The sequence below is a fragment of the Cuculus canorus genome, chromosome 31 (genome assembly GCF_017976375.1).
Source record: "Cuculus canorus isolate bCucCan1 chromosome 31, bCucCan1.pri, whole genome shotgun sequence".
Lineage (NCBI taxonomy): Eukaryota > Metazoa > Chordata > Aves > Cuculiformes > Cuculidae > Cuculus > Cuculus canorus.
In genome coordinates, this window is record NC_071431.1 from 1,000,767 (window position 1) to 1,020,365 (window position 19,599).

Sequence of the window (19,599 nt, forward strand, 5' to 3'; positions counted from 1 at the left end):
CCCAGCCCCAAATTTGCCCCCCCAGCCCCATATCTGCCCCCCAGCCCCAAATCTGCCCCCAGCCCCAAATTTGCCCCCCAGACCCATATCTGCCCCCCCCACCTTCCCCCCTCAATGTCCCTCCTCCCAAATCTGCCCCCCCCCCAAACCCCAAAAGGCACCCCAGGACCCCCCCCCAAATACCCCCCCACCCCCATAGTCAACAACAGGGGGAGTTCAACACATTTATTTGGGGGGTGGTCCCCCCCATTATCAGGTCCCCAAGTCCCCCATTATTGAGGGGGTGGGGATTTCACATGGGGAGGGGTCCCTATGCTGCTCCTTCCCCCCCAAAATCCCACAAAGGGGGGGGTGGGGGTGTCATTTTTGGGGGGGGGGGGTTACCAAACTGTCTCTCCCCAGTTGCAGCATTTTGGGGTGCTGGGGGTTTGGGGGGGGGGGGGTCAGGTGGGGGGGGGTCTTTTGGTCTGAGGAGGTCATTTGGGGTGGGGGGGAACATGGGGGATAATTGGGGGGGTCCGCGGGGGGGGTAATAGGGAGAGCCTTGAGGGGGGTTATTGGGGTGCAGGGAGATTGGGGCTTTCAGAATGGCTTTGGGGGTGTCTTTAGGTCTGGGGGGGGTCCTGGGGAGTGTTTGGGGGGGGTCACAGGGGGAACTTTGAGGCGGGGGTTATAGGGGTGCAGGGAGATTGGGGCTTTCAGAATGGGTTTGGGGGTGTCTTTAGGTCTGGGGGGGGCTCAGGGGAGTGTTTGGGGGGGGTCACAGGGGGAACTTTGAGGGGGGTTATTGGGGTGCAGAGAGATCAGGGCTTTCAGGATGGGGTTTGGGGCTTTCAGGATGGGTTTGGGGCTTTCAGGATGGGTTTCACGGGGGGGGTCTTTGGGTTTTTGGGGGGGTCTTAGAGTTGGGGGGGTCCCCCTCAGACGACCCCCCCCTCAAAACCACGTAAGCGCCGAGCAAGCTGCACGTCCTTGGGGTAAAGAGTGACGCGGCGAGCGTGGAGCGAGCACAGGTAGGAATCCTCCAACAGCCGCACGACAAAGGCCTCGGCCGCCTGCCCCCCAAAAATGAGGGGGGGTCACCAACTGCACCCCCAGCCCCCCCAAAATGCCCCCCCAAAACCCCCAAACTGGGGTCTGTAAATGCCCCCAAACTGGAGTCGCAAAGGGACCCCAAAGGGACCGCAAAATCATCCTGAAAAGCTTCAAAAGTGCACCCCAAAAATGAGGGGGGGGCATAGGGAGGGGGTGGGGCAGCAACTGCACCCCCAGTCCCACCTAAATGCCCCACACGGGACCCCCAAACCCCGTACTACACCCCGAAACTCCCCCCAGGGATCCCAAAATCACCCCAACACCCCCCATAGAGCCCCACTGTCCCCCCAATGTCCCCCTGTCCCCAATGTCCCCATGTCCCCCCATTCCTCTGTCCCCCCAACCCCAATGTCCCCCTGTCCCCCATCTCTGTCCCCAATGTCCACCCTGTCCCCCATCCCCAATGTCCCCAATGTCCCCCTGTCCCCCATCCCCCGTCCCCCATCCCCCTGTCCCCCCCATCCCCCTGTCCCCAATGTCCCCCCATCCCCCTGTCCCGCCATCCCCCGTCCCAAATGTCCCCATGTCCCCCTGTCCCCAATGTCCCCCTGTCCCCCACCCCCGTCACCAATGTCCCCCCATCCCCCTGTCCCCCATCCCCCTGTCCCCAATGTCCCCCTGTCCCCAATGTCCCTCTGTCCCCCCATCACCCTGTCCCCCCATCCCCGTCCCCAATGTCCCCCTGTCCCCCATCCCCTTGTCCCCAATGTCCCCCCGTCCCCCTGTCCCCTGTGTCCCCCTGTCCCCCATCTCCCTGTCCCCAATGTCCCCCTGTCCCCCATCCCCAATGTCCCCCCGTGCCCAATGTCCCCCTGTCCCCATGTCCCCTGTCCCCCCATCCCCAATGTCCCCCTGTCCCCAATGTCCCCCTGTCCCCAATGTCCCCCTGTCCCCCATCCCCAATGTCCCCCCGTGCCCAATGTCCCCCTGTCCCCATGTCCCCCATCCCCCTGTCCCCAATGTCCCTGTCCCCAATGTCCCCCTGTCCCCATGTCCCCTGTCCCCCCATCCCCAATGTCCCCCTGTCCCCAATGTCCCTCTGTCCCCACCTCCTGCAGGGCCACCAACGCCATTCGCTGCCACCGATAATCGACACCTCGAGTGAAGAGCAGACAGATCTCCCGCACCTGGGGACAGGGGGACATTGGGGGACGGGGGGACATTGGGGGACATTGGGGACAGGGGGACATTGGGGGACATTGAGGGACATTGGGGGACAGGGGGACATTGGGGGACGGGGGGACATTGGGGGACAGGGGGACATTGGGGGACATTGGGGACAGGGGGACATTGGGGGACATTGAGGGACATTGGGGGACAGGGGGACATTGGGGGACAGGGGGACATTGGGGACAGGGGGACATTGGGGGACATTGGGGACAGAGAGGCATTGTGGGGACATGGGAAAAGAGGGACATTAGGGACAGGGGACATTGGGGACAGAGGGACAGGGGGACAGAGGGACAGAGGGGCATTAGAGATGGGGGACATTGGGGACAGAGGGATATTAGGGACAGAGGGACATTAGGGATGGGGACATTGGGGACAGAGGGACATCGGGGACATAGGGGGACATGGGACAGAGGGACATTAGGGACAGGGGACATTGGAGATGGGGGACATTGGGGACAGGGGGACATTGGGAAATTGGGGGGACATGGGAACAAAGGGACATTAGGGACAGGGGGACATTGGGGACAGAAGGACAATGGGTCAGGGGGACATTGGGAAATTGGGGGGACATGAGGGACAGGGGGGACATGGAGGACATTGGGGACAGAGACATTAGGGATGGGGGGTATTGGGGACAGGGAGACAGAGGGACATCGGGGACATAGGGGACATGGGACAGAGGGACGTTAGGGACAGGGGACATTGGGGATAGAGGGACATTAGGGACAGGGGGACAGAGACATTGGGGACGGGGACATCGGGGACATCGGGACAGGGACATAGAGGGGACATGGGGACAGAGGGACATTGGGAAATTGGGGGACATGAGGGACAGAGGGACATTGGGGACAGTGGGACAATGGGTCATTGGGAACAGGGGGATGGGGACGGGGACATTGGGAAATTGGGGGGACATGAGGGACAGGGGGACAGGGGGACAATGGGTCAGGGGACATTGAGGACAGGGGACAGGGGGACATTAGGGATGGAGGGACAGGGACATGGGGGACATTGGGGACAGAGGGACATTAGGGACGGGGGACAGAGACATTGGGGACAGGGGGACATTGGGAAATTGGGGGGACGTGAGGGACAGGAGGACTTTGGGGACAGAGGGACATTGGGGACAGAAGGACAATGGGTCAGGGGACATTGGGGACGGGGGGACATGGGGGACATTGGGGACGGGGGTGGGGAGGGACAGAAGGGATACCATGGGGGGGGGGGGAGGGGACACAAGGACACCGGAGGGGGGGTGTACAAGGACATTGGGGGGGACACAAGGCCGAAGTGGGGGGGGGGGGGGGCGGGGAAGAGGGAGGGGACACAAGGACATTGGGGGGGGTGGGCCCACACAAGGACAAGGGGGAGGACACAGTGACGTTGGGGGGACACGGGAGGGGTTTGGGGTCCCCAGAGGTGGTTTGGGTCCTCCTGGGGGTTTTGGGGTCCCCTGGGGGGGTATTTGGGGGGGAATCCTGGCTGGTTTGGCTCTGTTTGGGCATCCAAGGGGTGATTTTGGGGATCGTGGGTGTTTTGGGGGTCCCCGGAGAGGTTTTGGGTCCCCAAAAATAGGGGAGGGGGGGCAGTTGTGGTGTTTTGGGGGTCCCAGCTGCTGTTTGGGGGTCCCAGGTGCTGTTTTGGGGTCTCCTGGGGTAGTTTTGGGTCCCTTGTGGTGTTTTGGGGTCCCCTGGGCTGCTTTGGGGTGCTGAGAGGGTGTGTTTTGGGGCCCCTTGAGGGGTTTTGGGGCACAAGGGGGGCAGTTGGGGGGCAGGAGGGCAATTAGGGGGTGGGCAATTGTCTCCCCAGGCAGGCAAAGGGCGTTGGGCACAGGGGTCGGTTTGGGGCACAAGGGGGCAGTTTTGGGGCAAAAGGGGGCAGTTTTGGGGCACGGGAGGGCAGTTGTGGGGCAGATGTGGGGCAGGGGGGGCAGTTAGGGGGCAGTTGGGGGGCAGGTGCACAGTTAGGGGGGGCAATTGTCTCCCCAGGCAGGCAAAGGGCATTGGGCACAGGGGTCGGTTTGGGGCACAGGGGGGCAGTTTTGGGGCACAGGGGGGCAGTTGTGGGGCAGATGTGGGGCAGGGGGGGCAGTTAGGGGGCAGGGGGGGGGCAATTGTTTCTCACCAGGCGGGAGAAGGGCCCCGGGCGCAGGAGGAGCCGAGTGCTGCTCTGGTATTTGCGGATCTCCTGGAGCGCCCGCGTGCCGGGACGGAATCCTGGGATGGGGAGTGGGGGGGGGGGGCAATAAGGGCCTTTAGGGGGTCCATAGGGGTCTCTATAGGGTCCATAGGGGCCTATAGGGGTCCATTGGGGTCCCAAGGGTTCTATGGGGGTCTAAAGGGTCTATAGGGATCTAATAGGGGTCAATGGGGTCCATTGGGGTCTATAGGGATCTAAAGGGGGTCGATGGGGTCCATTGGGGTCTAAAGGGGGTCTGTGGGGTCCATGGGGGTCTAAAGGGGTCCATAGAGATCTATGGGGTCCATTGGGGTCTAAAGGGGGTCTGTGGGGTCCATTGGGGTCTAAAGGGTTCCATAGGGGTCTAAAGGGTTCCATAGGGGTCTATGAGGTCCATTGGGGTCTAAAGGGGTCCATTGGGGTCTATGGGATCCATTGGGGTCTAAAGGGGTCCATAGGGGTCTATGGGGTCCATTGGGGCTAAAGGGGGTCTGTGGGGTCCATTGGGGTCTAAAGGGGTCCATAGGGGTCTATGGGGTCCATTGAGGCTAAAGGGGGTCTGTGGGGTCCATTGGGGTCTAAAGGGGTCCATAGGGGTCTATGGGATCCATTGGGGTCCATAAGGGTCTACTGGGTCCATAGAGGTCCATATGGTCTATAGAGGTCTAAAAGGGTCTAATAGAGGTTTATGGGATCCATAGGGGTTTATAGAGATCCATAGGGTTCCATATGGTCTATAGGGGTCTAAAAGAGTCTAATAGAGGTTTATGGGATCCATAGGGGTTTATAGAGATCCATTGGGGTCCATAAGGGTCTACTGGGTCCATATGGTCTATAGGGGTCTAAAAGGGTCTAATAGAGGTCTATGGGATCCATAGGGGTTTATAGGGATCCATTGGGGTCCATAAGAGTCTACTGGGTCCATAGGGTCTATAGGGGTCTATAGGGTCCATAGGGTCTATAGGATACATAGGGGTCTATAGGGGGTCTATGGGGTCCATAGGGGTGTCTATAGGTGTCTATAGGAGTCTATACGCCTTTATTTGGCCTATAGGGTCTTCACAATTCTATAGGTGTCTATAAGGTCTATAGGGGTGTGTCGTGTGTCCCCCCCGCCCCACTCACTGCGTCTCCGCGGCGGCGGCGATGGCGGCGGGGGGGGCGGGCGGCGGCGGGGGGCGGGGGGTTTGGGGCGGGGCATGGGGGGGAGGGAAGGGATCCGGTCCGGGTTGGGGGGTCCACGGGATCCGGTACAGGGGGGTCCGGGGAGACCTGGATGGGACCCAAAAGAATCCCGTTGGCGGCGACCGGGAGAACCCAACGCCCCCCCACCCCGCAGCCCCAACCCTCTTTGATAGCATCAAGCCGCGAGTCGCGACACCACTGTCACGATACCCACTCCTCCTCCTCTGCCCCCCCCCCCCCCTTTCCCCCCCGCAAAAACCTGCGCGGCCGCCGCCGCCGCTCGCGATTCAAACTACGCGCCGTGATGATGTCACTTCCGGCCGCGGCGCGACGGCCAATGGGAAGGCGAGGCGCGGCTGTTGACGTCACTTCCGGCAAAGCGGAGATTTGGAGAGAAGGGGGGGTGTTCAGTTGCTCTCAGTGTGACACCATTATGGTCCGAGTTGTTCACAGTATTTTGAGGGAAGGGACGGATCCAGAGGGAAGGGATGGACCCAGAGGGAAGAGTCTTTGGGGTTTGGGTCACTTGTGGGTTGAGGGGGACATTGGTTTTTAGAGGGGTCTTTGGGGGTCTCTGGAATTTGGGGGGTCCCTGGGGCTTGAGAAGGGCCTCTCTGTTTGGGGGTCATTGGGGTTTGGGGTCTCTGCCCCCCTCATTTCATCCCTTCGACCCCCCCAGAGCTCCTGAAGGAACTGCAGCTCCTGCGCAGCCGCTGCAGCGCCGTCCATGAACCCCAACACCCCCAAACACCCCCGCGCCCCCCTGGGGGCTCCCCCCGACCCCCTCCCGCCCCAATTGGGGCTCCCCCCGCCCCGCCCCCGCCCCACTCGGGGCTCCCCCCAGGCCCCCCGCTGCTCCCTCGGGGTCCGGGCAGGGGCTCTGCTTGATAAACACTGAGAGCTGCACTGGGGGCTTCGACTGCGACTGAACTGGGGGGACTGGGATGGACTGGGACAGGAGCTGGGGGGACTGGGATGGACTGGGACAGGAGCTGGGGGGGGCTGGGATGGACTGGGACAGGAGCTGGGGGAGGTTGGACAACCCTGTGTCCAGAGGGAAAGGACGGACCAAGAGGGGAGGAATGGATCCAGAGGGGGGGAATCTGATCCAGAGGGAAGAGATGGGTCCAGAGGGAAGGGAAGGATCCAAAAGGAAAGGACGGACCCAGAGGGAAGGGACGGAGCCAGAGGGAAGGGATGGTCCCAAAGGGAAAGGAAGGATCCAGAGGGAAGGGAAGGACCCAGAGGGAAGGGAAGGCTCCAGGGGGCAGCGAGGCCGCCCAGGGCAGAAGGAGGGGGGCGCTGGGGGAGGAGGAGGTGGCCGAGCTGTGGGCCAATGTCGGGGAGCCCCGAGGGCGCCTCAGCTGTTCCCAGGCAGAGCCCCGGCCCAGAGCCCCCTGAGGAGCAGAGAGACGGCCGCGCGCCCGCGCCTCTGCCTGGAGACGAGTGATGCTGCCCAGCTGCGCTGCGCACTGGGCCGGGCTGGGACTCCCAGTGCCCCACTGGGCAGCACTGGGGCGAGAGCGCGCCCGGCAGAGTGCGGCTGGCTCGGGGGGGCCGGGAGCACCATGGGGGCTGCTGGCGTGCTGGGAGCTGGGGCCGTGCTGGTGGCACTGGTGGCGCTGGGAGCGCCCGGGGCTGCTGGCGACGAGACCCGACGTGAGCTGGGGGGACTGGGAGGCGCTGGGAGATGAGCTGGGGGGGCTGGGAGGCACTGGGAGATGAGCTGGGGGGGGCTGGGAGGCGCTGGGAGATGAGATGGGGGGGACTGGGAGGCACTGGGAGATGAGATGGGGGGCTGGGATGAACTGGGAGATGAGCTGGGGGGGCTGGGAGGCACTGGGAGATGAGCTGGGGGGGCTGGAAGGCACTGGGAGATGAGCTGGGGGGGCTGGGAGGCGCTGGGAGATGAGATGGGGGGGACTGGGATGAACTGGGAGATGAGATGGGGGGGCTGGAAGGCACTGGGAGATGAGCTGGGGGGACTGGGAAGCACTGGGAGATGAGCTGGGGGGGACTGGGAGGCACTGGGAGATGAGATGGGGGGGACTGGGAGGCACTGGGAGATGAGCTGGGGGGACTGGGATGCACTGGGAGCTCAGCCCCACGGCGTGGGGAGGCACTGGGCGCTGCCGGGGGGTGGGAGCCCGGCTTGGGGGGCGCTGGGGGGGTTTGGGGTGCTGACCCCCAGCTCTGCTCCTCCAGGGCTCTTCCAGCTCCAGTTCAAAGGCGACTGTTATTTCACCAACGGCACCGAGAGGGTGAGGCTTGTGGAGAGACACATCTACAACCGAGAGCAGATTCTGCACTTCGACAGCGATGTGGGGGTCTACGTGGCCGACACCCCCCTGGGGGAGCCTGAGGTGAAGTACTGGAACAGCCAGGAGGACATCCTGGAGCAAAGACGAGCTGCGGTGGACACCTTCTGCCGACACAACTATGAGGTGGATTCCCCTTTCGCCGTGGATCGTGTAGGTGAGCGCGTGGCAGCGCCTTTCCCGGGGGGCCGGGCCCGATCCGAGCCCCCGGCGCGCAGGAGGGCAGCGCGTGTCCGTGCCGCGCTCCCGCAGAGCCCCCGCGCCCTTCCCCGAGGCCGCCAGCCCCACGGCGCCCGCAGCCCGAAGGGTCCCCCGAGGCTCGTCCGCCCCAAGTCCCGGCCCTGCCCGCCACCACCCCAACGCTCCCCCCGCGCCCCAAAGGCTTCGGCGACCTCGGCCGTCCGGCGGCCACCACGGCTGCCCCGGGGAGAAGGCCCTGCACCGAGAACCTCGGCCCCACGGCCGAGCCCACCCTCCCCTGGCGCAGCTTCCCCGCGCCCTCGCCGGGCTGAGCGGGGGCGGCCGAGGGGCCTGGGGGGGTTCAGCCCGGAGAAGGGCAGCCGAGGGGAGACCTCGTCGCCGGCCGCCACGGGCTGGGGAGGTGGGTGCCGGGCTCTTCTCCCGAGGGCCGCGACCGGAGGGCAACGGCGTGCGGCGGCCGTTGGGCCGCGAGCGAAGCCTCTGCCCCGGCGCGCGCGGCTCCAGGCGTTTCCCATCTCATTCCATCCGTCTGTCCATCCATCCATCCGTCCATCCCTCCATCGATCCCTCCCTCCATTGATCCTTCCCTCCCTCTCTCCATCCCTCCCTCTCTCCCTCTCTCCCTCCATCCATCCATCGTTCCATCCCTCCCTCCCTCCCTCCATCTCTGCACCCCTCCCTCTCTCCCTCTCTCCATCCCTCCCTCCCTCCATTGTTTCATCCCTCCCTCCCTCCATCCCTCTCTGCCTCCCTCCCTCCCTCCCTCCCTCCCTCTCTCCCTCTCTCCCTCCCTCCCTCCCTTCCTCCATTCCTCCCTCCCTCCATCCCTCTCTCCTCCCTCCCTCTCTCCCTCCCTCTCTCCTCCATCCTCTCTCCCCCTCGGTCTCTCCTCGCCAGCGCAGCCCCGCGTGTCCGTCTCGGCCGTGCGCTCGGGCTCTCTGCCCCAGCCCGACAGGTTGGTTTGCGCCGCCGTGGATTTCTACCCCGCCGCCATCGAGGTGAAGTGGTGGAAGAACGGGCGGGAGGAGGTGGAGCGCGTGGTGTCCACGGAGGTGCTGCAGAACGGAGACTGGACCTACCAGGTGCTGGTGATGCTGGAGAGCATCCCGCAGCGCGGCGAGACCTACACGTGCCAGGTGGAGCACGCCAGCCTGCGGCGCCCCGTCACCCGGGCGTGGGGTAAGGCCCTGGGCTGGGGGCCCCCGGGGCAGGGGGGAGTGGGACGGGGCCCCCCCAGCCCTGAGCCCCTGCTCTCGGCCCCGCAGAGCTGCAGGCGGACGGCGCCAGGAGCAAGATGCTGACCGGGGTGGGGGGCTTCGTGCTGGGCTGCGGCTTCCTGGCGCTGGGGCTCGGCCTCTACGGGCGCAGCAAGGTCGGGGCGACGGGGGGGGGGCAGGGGGGTTTGGGGGGGTCTTTGGGGTGTGAGCGGTCTGGGGGTTGGGGGGGCATTGGGGTTTGGAGGGTCTTTGGGGTTATGAGGTCATTGGGGTTTGGGGGTCATTGGGGTTTGGGGCGGTCTTTGGGGTTTGGGGGGCCATTGGGGTTTGGAGGGGTCTTTGGGATTTGGGGGGGACATTGGGGTTTGGGGGATCTGGGAGTGGTGGGGTCATTGGGGTCTGGGGGGGTCATTGGGGTTTGGGGGATCTGGGGGTTGGGGATGGCATTGGGGTTTGAGGGGAGCATTGGGGTTTGGGGGGGTCTTTGGGGTTGGGGAGGCATTGGGGTTTGAGGGGGGCTTTGGGGTCTTTGGGCTTTGGATGGATCATTGGGGTTTTGGAGTCTCTGGGGTTTGGGGGGGTGTTGGGATTTGGAGGGGTCTTTGGGGCTTGAGGGGGTCCTTCAGGTCTGGGTGGCCCTGAGGGTTGGGGGGGGCATTGGGATCTGGGGGTCTCTGGGGTTTGGGGGTCTCTGGGGTTTGGGGGTCTCTGGGGTCTGGAGGGGGCATTGGGGTTTGGGTCACTTGTGGGTTGTGAGGGGGACATTGGGTTTTGGAGGGGTCTTTCGGGGTCTCTGGAATTTGGGGGGTCCCTGGGGCTTGAGAAGGGCCTCTCTGTTTGGGGGGTCATTGGGGTTTGGGGTCTCTGCCCCCCTCATTTCATCCCTTTGCCTCCCCAGAGCTCCTGAAGGAACTGCAGCTCCTGCGCAGCCGCTGCAGCGCCGTCCGTGAACCCCAACACCCCCCAACACCCCCAAACACCCCCCCGCCCCACTGGGGGCTCCCCCCGACACCCCCTGACCCCCTCCCGCCCCACTCGGGGCTCCCCCCGACCTCCCCCCGCCCCACTCGGGGCTCCCCCCAGCCCCCCCCGCTGCTCCCTCGGGGTCCGGGCAGGGGCTCTGCTTGATAAACACTGAGAGCTGCACTGGGGGCTTCGACTGCGACTGAACTGGGGGGACTGGGATGGACTGGGACAGGAGCTGGGGAGACTGGGATGGACTGGGACAGGAGCTGGGGGAGGTTGGACAATCCTGTGTCCAGAGGGAAGGGACAGATCCAGAGGGAAGGGACGGACCAAGAGGGGAGGAATGGATCCAGAGGGGGGGAATCTGATCCAGAGGGAAGAGATGGGTCCAGAGGGAAGGGAAGGACCCAGAGGGAAGGGAAGGCTCCAGAGGGAAGGGAAGGCTCCAGGGGGAAGGGAAGGCTCCAGGGGGAAGGGAAGGCTCCAGGGGGCAGCGAGGCCGCCCAGGGCAGAAGGAGGGGGGCGCTGGGGGAGGAGGAGGTGGCCGAGCTGTGGGCCAATGTCGGGGAGCCCCGAGGGCGCCTCAGCTGTTCCCAGGCAGAGCCCCGGCCCAGAGCCCCCTGAGGAGCAGAGAGACGGCCGCGCGCCCGCGCCTCTGCCTGGAGACGAGTGATGCTGCCCAGCTGCGCTGCGCACTGGGCCGGGCTGGGACTCCCAGTGCCCCACTGGGCAGCACTGGGGCGAGAGCGCGCCCGGCAGAGTGCGGCTGGCTCGGGGGGGCCGGGAGCACCATGGGGGCTGCTGGCGTGCTGGGAGCTGGGGCCGTGCTGGTGGCACTGGTGGCGCTGGGAGCGCCCGGGGCTGCTGGCGACGAGACCCGACGTGAGCTGGGGGGGCTGGGAGGCGCTGGGAGATGAGCTGGTGGGGCTGGGAGGCACTGGGAGATGAGCTGGGGGGGCTGGGAGGCACTGGGAGATGAGATGGGGGGACTGGGAGGCACTGGGAGATGAGCTGGGGGGGCTGGGAGGCACTGGGAGATGAGCTGGGGGCGCTGGGAGGCACTGGGAGATGAGCTGGGGGGACTGGGAGACAACGGGAGATGAGATGGGGGGGCTGGGAGGCACTGGGAGATGAGCTGGGGGGACTGGGAGGCAACGGGAGATGAGCTGGGGGGGCTGGGAGGCACTGGGAGATGAGCTGGGGGGACTGGGAGGCACTGGGAGCTCAGCCCCACGGCGTGGGGAGGCACTGGGCGCTGCCGGGGGGTGGGAGCCCGGCTTGGGGAGCACTGGGGGGGTTTGGGGTGCTGACCCCCAGCTCTGCTCCTCCAGGGCTCTTCCAGTACCAGTTCAAAGCCGACTGTTATTTCACCAACGGCACCGAGAGGGTGAGGTTTGTGCAGAGACACATCTACAACCGAGAGCAATATGTGCACTTCGACAGCGATGTGGGGGTCTACGTGGCCGACACCCCCCTGGGAGAGTGTGATGCCAAGTCCTGGAACAGCCGGGAGGACATCCTGGAGCGAATACGGGCTGAGGTGGACAGGTTCTGCCGACACAACTATGAGGTGATGACGCCGTTCGCCGTGGATCGTGTAGGTGAGCGCGTGGCAGCGCCTTTCCCGGGGGGCCGGGCCCGATCCGAGCCCCCGGCGCGCAGGAGGGCAGCGCGTGTCCGTGCCGCGCTCCCGCAGAGCCCCCGCGCCCTTCCCCGAGGCCGCCAGCCCCACGGCGCCCGCAGCCCGAAGGGTCCCCCGAGGCTCGTCCGCCCCAAGTCCCGGCCCTGCCCGCCACCACCCCAACGCTCCCCCCGCGCCCCAAAGGCTTCGGCGACCTCGGCCGTCCGGCGGCCACCACGGCTGCCCCGGGGAGAAGGCCCTGCGCCGAGAACCTCGGCCCCACGGCCGAGCCCACCCTCCCCTGGCGCAGCTTCCCCGCGCCCTCGCCGGGCTGAGCGGGGGCGGCCGAGGGGCCTGGGGGGGTTCAGCCCGGAGAAGGGCAGCCGAGGGGAGACCTCGTCGCCGGCCGCCACGGGCTGGGGAGGTGGGTGCCGGGCTCTTCTCCCGAGGGCCGCGACCGGAGGGCAACGGCGTGCGGCGGCCGTTGGGCCGCGAGCGAAGCCTCTGCCCCGGCGCGCGCGGCTCCAGGCGTTTCCCATCTCATTCCATCCATTCATCCATCTGTCTGTCCCTCCGTCCATCCCTCCGTCCATCCATCTGTACATCAATCTGTCCATACATCTGTCCATCCGTCTATCCATTCTTCCACCCATACATCCTTCCATCCCTCCCTCCCTCTCTCCATCCCTTCATCCCTCCATCGTTCCATCCCTCCCTCCATCCCTCCCTCTCTCCTCCATCCCTCTCTCCCCCCTCGGTCTCTCCTCGCCAGCGCAGCCCCGCGTGTCCATCTCGGCCGTGCGCTCGGGCTCTCTGCCCCAGCCCGACAGGTTGGTTTGCGCCGCCGTGGATTTCTACCCCGCCGCCATCGAGGTGAAGTGGTGGAAGAACGGGCGGGAGGAGGTGGAGCGCGTGGTGTCCACGGAGGTGCTGCAGAACGGAGACTGGACCTACCAGGTGCTGGTGATGCTGGAGAGCATCCCGCAGCGCGGCGAGACCTACACGTGCCAGGTGGAGCACGCCAGCCTGCGGCGCCCCGTCACCCGGGCGTGGGGTAAGGCCCTGGGCTGGGGGCCCCCGGGGCAGGGGGGAGTGGGACGGGGCCCCCCCAGCCCTGAGCCCCTGCTCTCGGCCCCGCAGAGCTGCAGGCGGACGGCGCCAGGAGCAAGATGCTGACCGGGGTGGGGGGCTTCGTGCTGGGCTGCGGCTTCCTGGCGCTGGGGCTCGGCCTCTACGGGCGCAGCAAGGTCGGGGCGACGGGGGGGGGGCAGGGGGGTTTGGGGGGTCATTGGGGTTTGGAGGGGTCTTTGGGGTTTGGGGAATCTGGGAGTGGTGGGGTCATTGGGGCATGTGGGGGTCATTGGGGTTTGAGGGAGGCTTTGGGGTCTGTGGGTGTCATTGGGGTTTGGGGGGGCATTGGGGTTTGGGGGGGCATTGGGGTTTGGGGGGGCAGTGGGGTTTGGGGTTATTGGGCCATTGGGGTTTCGAGGGGTCTTTGGGATTTGGGGGGGACCTTGGGGTTTGGGGGGTCTTTGGGGTTTGGGGGATCTGAGGGTGGGGGGGTCATTGGGGTTGGGAGGGTCTTTGGGGTTCGGGGGGGTCATTGGGGTTCGGGGGGGCATTGGGGTTTGGGGGGGCATTGGGATTTGGAGGGTCTTTGGGATTTGGGGGGGTCATTGGGGTTTGGGGGGGCATTGGGGTTTGGAGGGTCTTTGGGGTGTAAGTGGTCTGGGGGTTGGGAGGGGCATTGGGGTTTGGGTGATTTCGGGCTGGGGGATCATTGGGTTTTGGGGGACTCTTTGGGGTTTATGGGGGTCATTGGGGTTTGGGGGAGCATTGGGGTATGTGGGGGTCATTGGGGTTTGGGGGTCATTGGGGTTATGAGGTCATTGGGGTTTGAGGGGAGCATTGGGGTATGTGGGGGTCATTGATGTTTGGGCGGTCTTTGGGGGTGAGGGAGTCATTGGGATTTGGGGGGGTCTTTGGGGTTTGGGGGTCATTGGGGTTTGGGGGTCATTTGGGTTATGAGGTCATTGGGGTTTGGAGGGGTCATTGGGGTTTGAGGGGATCTTTGGGGTGTGAGTGGTCTGGGGGTTGGGGGGGTCATTGGGCTTTGGGAGTCTTTGGGGTTTGAGGGAGTCATCGGGGTTCAAAGTCATCTGTGGTGTGGAGGAGTCATTGGGGCTCGAGTGATCTGCGATTCAGGGGGTCTCTGGGGTTTGGGGGTCTCTGGGGTTTGGGGGGGCATTCGAGATTAGAAGGGGTCATTGGGGTTTGGGGGTCTCTGGGGTTTGAGGCAGTCATTGGGGTTCGAGTGATCTATAATTTCGGGGAATCATTGGGGTTTGGGGGTGTCGGGTTTGTGAGGGGTTATTGGGGGTTGGAGGGGTCTTTGGGGTTTGGGTCACTTTGTGGGTTGAGGGGGGGCATTGGGTTTTGAAGGGGTCTTTGGGGGTCTCATTTCATCCCTTTGCCCCCCCAGAGCTCCTGAAGGAACTGCAGCTCCTGCGCAGCCGCTGCAGCGCTGTCCATGAACCCCAACACCCCCCGACCCCCCCCCGCCCCACTGGGGGCCCCCCCCCGACCGCCCCCTGCTTGATAAACACTGATAAGGGGCTCTGCTTGATAAACACTGAGAGTTGCACTGGGGGCTTCGACTGCGACTGAACTGGGGAGACTGGGATGGACTGGGACAGGAGCTGGGGGGACTGGGATGGACTGGGACAGGAGCTGGGGGGACTGGGACGGACTGGGACAGGAGCTGGGGGGGGCTGGGATGGACTGGGACAGGAGCTGGGGGAGGTTGGACAATCCTGTGTCCAGAGGGAAGGGACAGATCCAGAGGGAAGGGACGGACCAAGAGGGGAGGAATGGATCCAGAGGGAAGGGAAGGCTCCAGGGGAAAGGGAAGGCTCCAGGGGGCAGCGAGGCCGCCCAGGGCAGAAGGAGGGGGGCGCTGGGGGAGGAGGAGGTGGCCGAGCTGTGGGCCAATGTCGGGGAGCCCCGAGGGCGCCTCAGCTGTTCCCAGGCAGAGCCCCGGCCCAGAGCCCCCTGAGGAGCAGAGAGACGGCCGCGCGCCCGCGCCTCTGCCTGGAGACGAGTGATGCTGCCCAGCTGCGCTGCGCACTGGGCCGGGCTGGGACTCCCAGTGCCCCACTGGGCAGCACTGGGGCGAGAGCGCGCCCGGCAGAGTGCGGCTGGCTCGGGGGGGCCGGGAGCACCATGGGGGCTGCTGGCGTGCTGGGAGCTGGGGCCGTGCTGGTGGCACTGGTGGCGCTGGGAGCGCCCGGGGCTGCTGGCGACGAGACCCGACGTGAGCTGGGGGGGCTGGGAGGCACTGGGAGATGAGCTGGGGGGGCTGGGAGGCACTGGGAGATGAGCTGGGGGGGCTGGGAGGCACTGGGAGATGAGCTGGGGGGGCTGGGAGGCACTGGGAGATGAGCTGGGGGGACTGGGAGGCACTGGGAGATGAGCTGGGGGGGACTGGGAGGCACTGGGAGATGAGCTGGGGGGGCTGGGAGGCACTGGGAGATGAGATGGGGGGGGCTGGGAGGCACTGGGAGATGAGCTGGGGGGACTGGGAGGCACTGGGAGATGAGATGGGGGTGCTGGGAGGCACTGGGAGATGAGCTGGGGGGGCTGGGAGGCACTGGGAGATGAGCTGGGGGGGCTGGGAGGCACTGGGAGATGAGATGGGGGGACTGGGAGGCACTGGGAGCTGAGCTGGGGGGGACTAGGAGGCACTGGGAGATGAGCTGGGGGGACTGGGAGGCGCTGGGAGATGAGCTGGGGGGACTGGGAGGCGCTGGGAGATGAGCTGGGGGGGCTGGGAGGCACTGGGAGATGAGATGGGGGGGCTGGGAGGCACTGGGAGCTGAGCTGGGGGGACTGGGAGGCACTGGGAGATGAGCTGGGGGGACTGGGAAGCACTGGGAGATGAGCTGGGGGGGACTGGGAGGCACTGGGAGATGAGATGGGGGGGACTGGGAGGCACTGGGAGCTGAGCTGGGGGGACTGGGAGGCACTGGGGCAAGAGCTGAAGGAGGTTGAGATGAACTGGAAGCAAAGGCAGGGGTACTGGGATGCACTGGGAGGTAACCAAGAGGAGACTGGGATGCACTGATGGGCAGACTGGGATGCACTGGGAGCTGAGGAGCCTGGAATTCATTGAGCAGGAGCTGGGAAGATTGGGACGCAGTGGAACCCAAAGCAGGGAGACTGGGATGCACTGGGAGCGGAGCTGGGGGCACTGGGATGCACTGGGATGCACTGGGAGCTCAGCCCCACGGCGTGGGGAGGCACTGGGCGCTGCCGGGGGGTGGGAGCCCGGCTTGGGGGGCACTGGGGGGGTTTGGGGTGCTGACCCCCAGCTCTGCTCCTCCAGGGTTCTTCCAGTTCCAGGCGAAATCCGAGTGTTCCTTCACCAACGGCACTGAGAGGGTGAAGTATGTCCAGAGATACATCTACAACTGAGAGCAATATGTGCACTTCGACAGCGATGTGGGGGTCTACGTGGCCGACACCCCCCTGGGAGAGCCTGATGCCGAGTACTGGAACAGCCAGGAGGACATCCTGGAGGATGAACGAACTGCGGTGGACAGGTTCTGCCGACACAACTATGAGGTGTATTCCCCTCTCGCCGTGGATCGTGTAGGTGAGCGCGTGGCAGCGCCTTTCCCGGGGGGCCGGGCCCGATCCGAGCCCCCGGCGCGCAGGAGGGCAGCGCGTGTCCGTGCCGCGCTCCCGCAGAGCCCCCGCGCCCTTCCCCGAGGCCGCCAGCCCCACAGCGCCCGCAGCCCGAAGGGTCCCCCGAGGCTCGTCCGCCCCAAGTCCCGGCCCTGCCCGCCACCACCCCAACGCTCCCCCCGCGCCCCAAAGGCTTCGGCGACCTCGGCCGTCCGGCGGCCACCACGGCTGCCCCGGGGAGAAGGCCCTGCGCCGAGAACCTCGGCCCCACGGCCGAGCCCACCCTCCCCTGGCGCAGCTTCCCCGCGCCCTCGCCGGGCTGAGCGGGGGCGGCCGAGGGGCCTGGGGGGGGTTCAGCCCGGAGAAGGGCAGCCGAGGGGAGACCTCGTCGCCGGCCGCCACGGGCTGGGGAGGTGGGTGCCGGGCTCTTCTCCCGAGGGCCGCGACCGGAGGGCAACGGCGTGCGGTGGCCGTTGGGCCGCGAGCGAAGCCTCTGCCCCAGCGCGCGCGGCTCCAGGCGTTTCCCATCTCATTCCATCCATTCATCCATCTGTCTGTCCGTCCGTCCATCCATCGATCTGTCCATCCATCCGTCAATCCATTCATCTCTCCATCCCTCCTTCCATCCATACATCCATCCATTGATCTGTCCATCCATCCATCCATCCATCCATCCATCCATCCATCCTTCTCTCCATCCATCCCTCCATTCCTCCTTCCCTCCCTCCCTCTCTCCCTCCCTCCCTCCATCCCTCCCTCCCTCCCTCCATCCATTCCTCCCTCCATCCATTCCTCCATCCCTCTCTCCCTCTCTTCCTCCATCCATCCATCGTTCCATGCATCCATTGTTCCCTCCATCCCTCCCTCCCTCCATCCCTCCCTCTCTCCTCCATCCCTCCCTCCCTCTCTCTCTCCCTCCCTCTCTCCTCCATCCCTCCCCCCTCTCTCCCTCCCTCTCTCCCTCCATCCCTCTCTCCTCCCTCCCTCCATCCCTCCCTCTCTCCTCCATCCATTGTTCCGTCCGCCTCTCCTCGCCAGCGCAGCCCCGCGTGTCCATCTCGGCCGTGCGCTCGGGCTCTCTGCCCCAGCCCGACAGGTTGGTTTGCGCCGCCGTGGATTTCTACCCCGCCGCCATCGAGGTGAAGTGGTGGAAGAACGGGCGGGAGGAGGTGGAGCGCGTGGTGTCCACGGAGGTGCTGCAGAACGGAGACTGGACCTACCAGGTGCTGGTGATGCTGGAGAGCATCCCGCAGCGCGGCGAGACCTACACGTGCCAGGTGGAGCACGCCAGCCTGCGGCGCCCCGTCACCCGGGCGTGGGGTAAGGCCCTGGGCTGGGGGCCCCCGGGGCAGGGGGGAGTGGGACGGGGCCCCCCCCAGCCCTGAGCCCCTGCTCTCGGCCCCGCAGAGCTGCAGGCGGACGGCGCCAGGAGCAAGATGCTGACCGGGGTGGGGGGCTTCGTGCTGGGCTGCGGCTTCCTGGCGCTGGGGCTCGGCCTCTACGGGCGCAGCAAGGTCGGGGCGACGGGGGGGGGCAGGGGGGTTTGGGGGGGGCATTGGGGTTTGGATGATCTGAGAGTGGTGGGGTCTTTGGGGTTTGGGGGGGCAGTGGGGTTTGGGGAATCCGGGAGTGGTGGGGTCATTGGGGCATGTGGGGGTCATTGGGGTTTGAGGGAGGCTTTGGGGTCTGTGGGTGTCATTGGTGTTTGGGGGGTCATTGGGGTTTGGGGGGGCATTGGGATTTGGAGGGTCTTTGGGATTTGGGGGGGTCATTGGGGTTTGGGGGGGCATTGGGGTTTGGAGGGTCTTTGGGGTGTAAGTGGTCTGGGGGTTGGGAGGGGCATTGGGGTTTGGGTGATTTCGGGCTGGGGGATCATTGGGTTTTGGGGGACTCTTTGGGGTTTATGGGGGTCATTGGGGTTTGGGGGAGCATTGGGGTATGTGGGGGTCATTGGGGTTTGGGGGTCATTGGGGTTATGAGGTCATTGGGGTTTGAGGGGAGCATTGGGGTATGTGAGGGTCATTGATGTTTGGGGGGGTCTTTGGGGGTGAGGGAGTCATTGGGGTTTGGGGGGGTCTTTGGGGTTTGGGTGATTTGGGGTTTGGGGGTCATTGGGGTTTAGGGGTCATTGGGGTTTGGGGGGGTCTTTGGGGTGTGAGTGCTGGGGGTTGGGGGGATCATTGGGCTTTGGGAGTCTTTGGGGTTTGAGGGAGTCGTCGGGGTTCAAAGTCATCTGTGGTGTGGAGGAGTCATTGGGGCTCGAGTGATCTGCGATTCAGGGGGTCTCTGGGGTTTGGGGGTCTCTGGGGTTTGGGGGGGCATTCGAGATTAGAAGGGGTCATCGGGGTTTGGGGGTCTCTGGGGTTTGAGGCAGTCATTGGGGTTCGAGTGATCTATAATTTCGGGGAATCATTGGGGTTTGGGGGTCTCGGGTTTGTGAGGGGTTATTGGGGTCTGGAGGGGTCTTTGGGGTTTGGGTCACTTTGTGGGTTGAGGGGGGGGCATTGGGTTTTGGAGGGGTCTTTGGGGGTCTCATTTCATCCCTTTGCCCCCCCAGAGCTCCTGAAGGAACTGCAGCTCCTGCGCAGCCGCTGCAGCGCCGTCCATGAACCCCAACACCCCCCAACACCCCCCTCGCCCCACTGGGGGCCCCCCCGACCCCCCCCAGACCCCCCCCCCCGCCCCACTGGGGCCCCCCCCCCGACCCCCCCTGCTTGATAAACACTGATAAGGGGCTCTGCTTGATAAACACTGAGAGCTGCACTGGGGGCTTCGACTGCGACTGAACTGGGGGGACTGGGATGGACTGGGACAGGAGCTGGGGGGGGCTGGGATGGACTGGGACAGGAGCTGGGGGGACTGGGATGGACTGGGAAAGGAGCTGGGGGAGGTTGGACAATCCTGTGTCCAGAGGGAAGGGACAGATCCAGAGGGAAGGGACGGACCAAGAGGGGAGGAA

The 19,599-nt window shown here is 65.4% G+C and overlaps 4 protein-coding genes and 1 pseudogene across 4 annotated transcripts in view; 3 read left to right on the plus strand and 2 right to left on the minus strand.

Annotated features, from left to right (window-relative positions):
* Positions 1 to 19,599, minus strand: part of LOC104054230 (class II histocompatibility antigen, M alpha chain) — a 51,838-nt gene that overhangs the window by 7,495 nt on the left and 24,744 nt on the right. The window lies entirely within an intron of this gene.
* CENPA (centromere protein A) lies at positions 867 to 5,647 on the minus strand. Its single transcript, XM_054052127.1, has 4 exons — positions 5,572 to 5,647; positions 4,393 to 4,484; positions 2,145 to 2,222; positions 867 to 1,055 (listed from the first exon to the last, which is right to left on the minus strand). Exons 1-4 carry the CDS (start codon positions 5,645 to 5,647, stop codon positions 921 to 923), a joined length of 381 nt encoding a protein of 126 aa, XP_053908102.1. The 3' UTR covers positions 867 to 920.
* Positions 6,886 to 10,383, plus strand: LOC128849646 (class II histocompatibility antigen, B-L beta chain-like). The gene is made up of 5 exons (XM_054052124.1): positions 6,886 to 7,290; positions 7,837 to 8,106; positions 9,048 to 9,329; positions 9,416 to 9,522; positions 10,266 to 10,383. The coding sequence occupies exons 1-5, from the start codon at positions 7,200 to 7,202 to the stop codon at positions 10,272 to 10,274; spliced, it is 759 nt and encodes a 252-aa protein (XP_053908099.1). The 5' UTR covers positions 6,886 to 7,199; the 3' UTR covers positions 10,275 to 10,383.
* On the plus strand, positions 10,853 to 14,535 carry LOC128849647 (class II histocompatibility antigen, B-L beta chain-like). The gene is made up of 5 exons (XM_054052126.1): positions 10,853 to 11,215; positions 11,665 to 11,934; positions 12,727 to 13,008; positions 13,095 to 13,201; positions 14,437 to 14,535. Exons 1-5 carry the CDS (start codon positions 11,125 to 11,127, stop codon positions 14,443 to 14,445), a joined length of 759 nt encoding a protein of 252 aa, XP_053908101.1. The 5' UTR covers positions 10,853 to 11,124; the 3' UTR covers positions 14,446 to 14,535.
* LOC128849585 (class II histocompatibility antigen, B-L beta chain-like) lies at positions 14,911 to 19,206 on the plus strand (annotated as a pseudogene).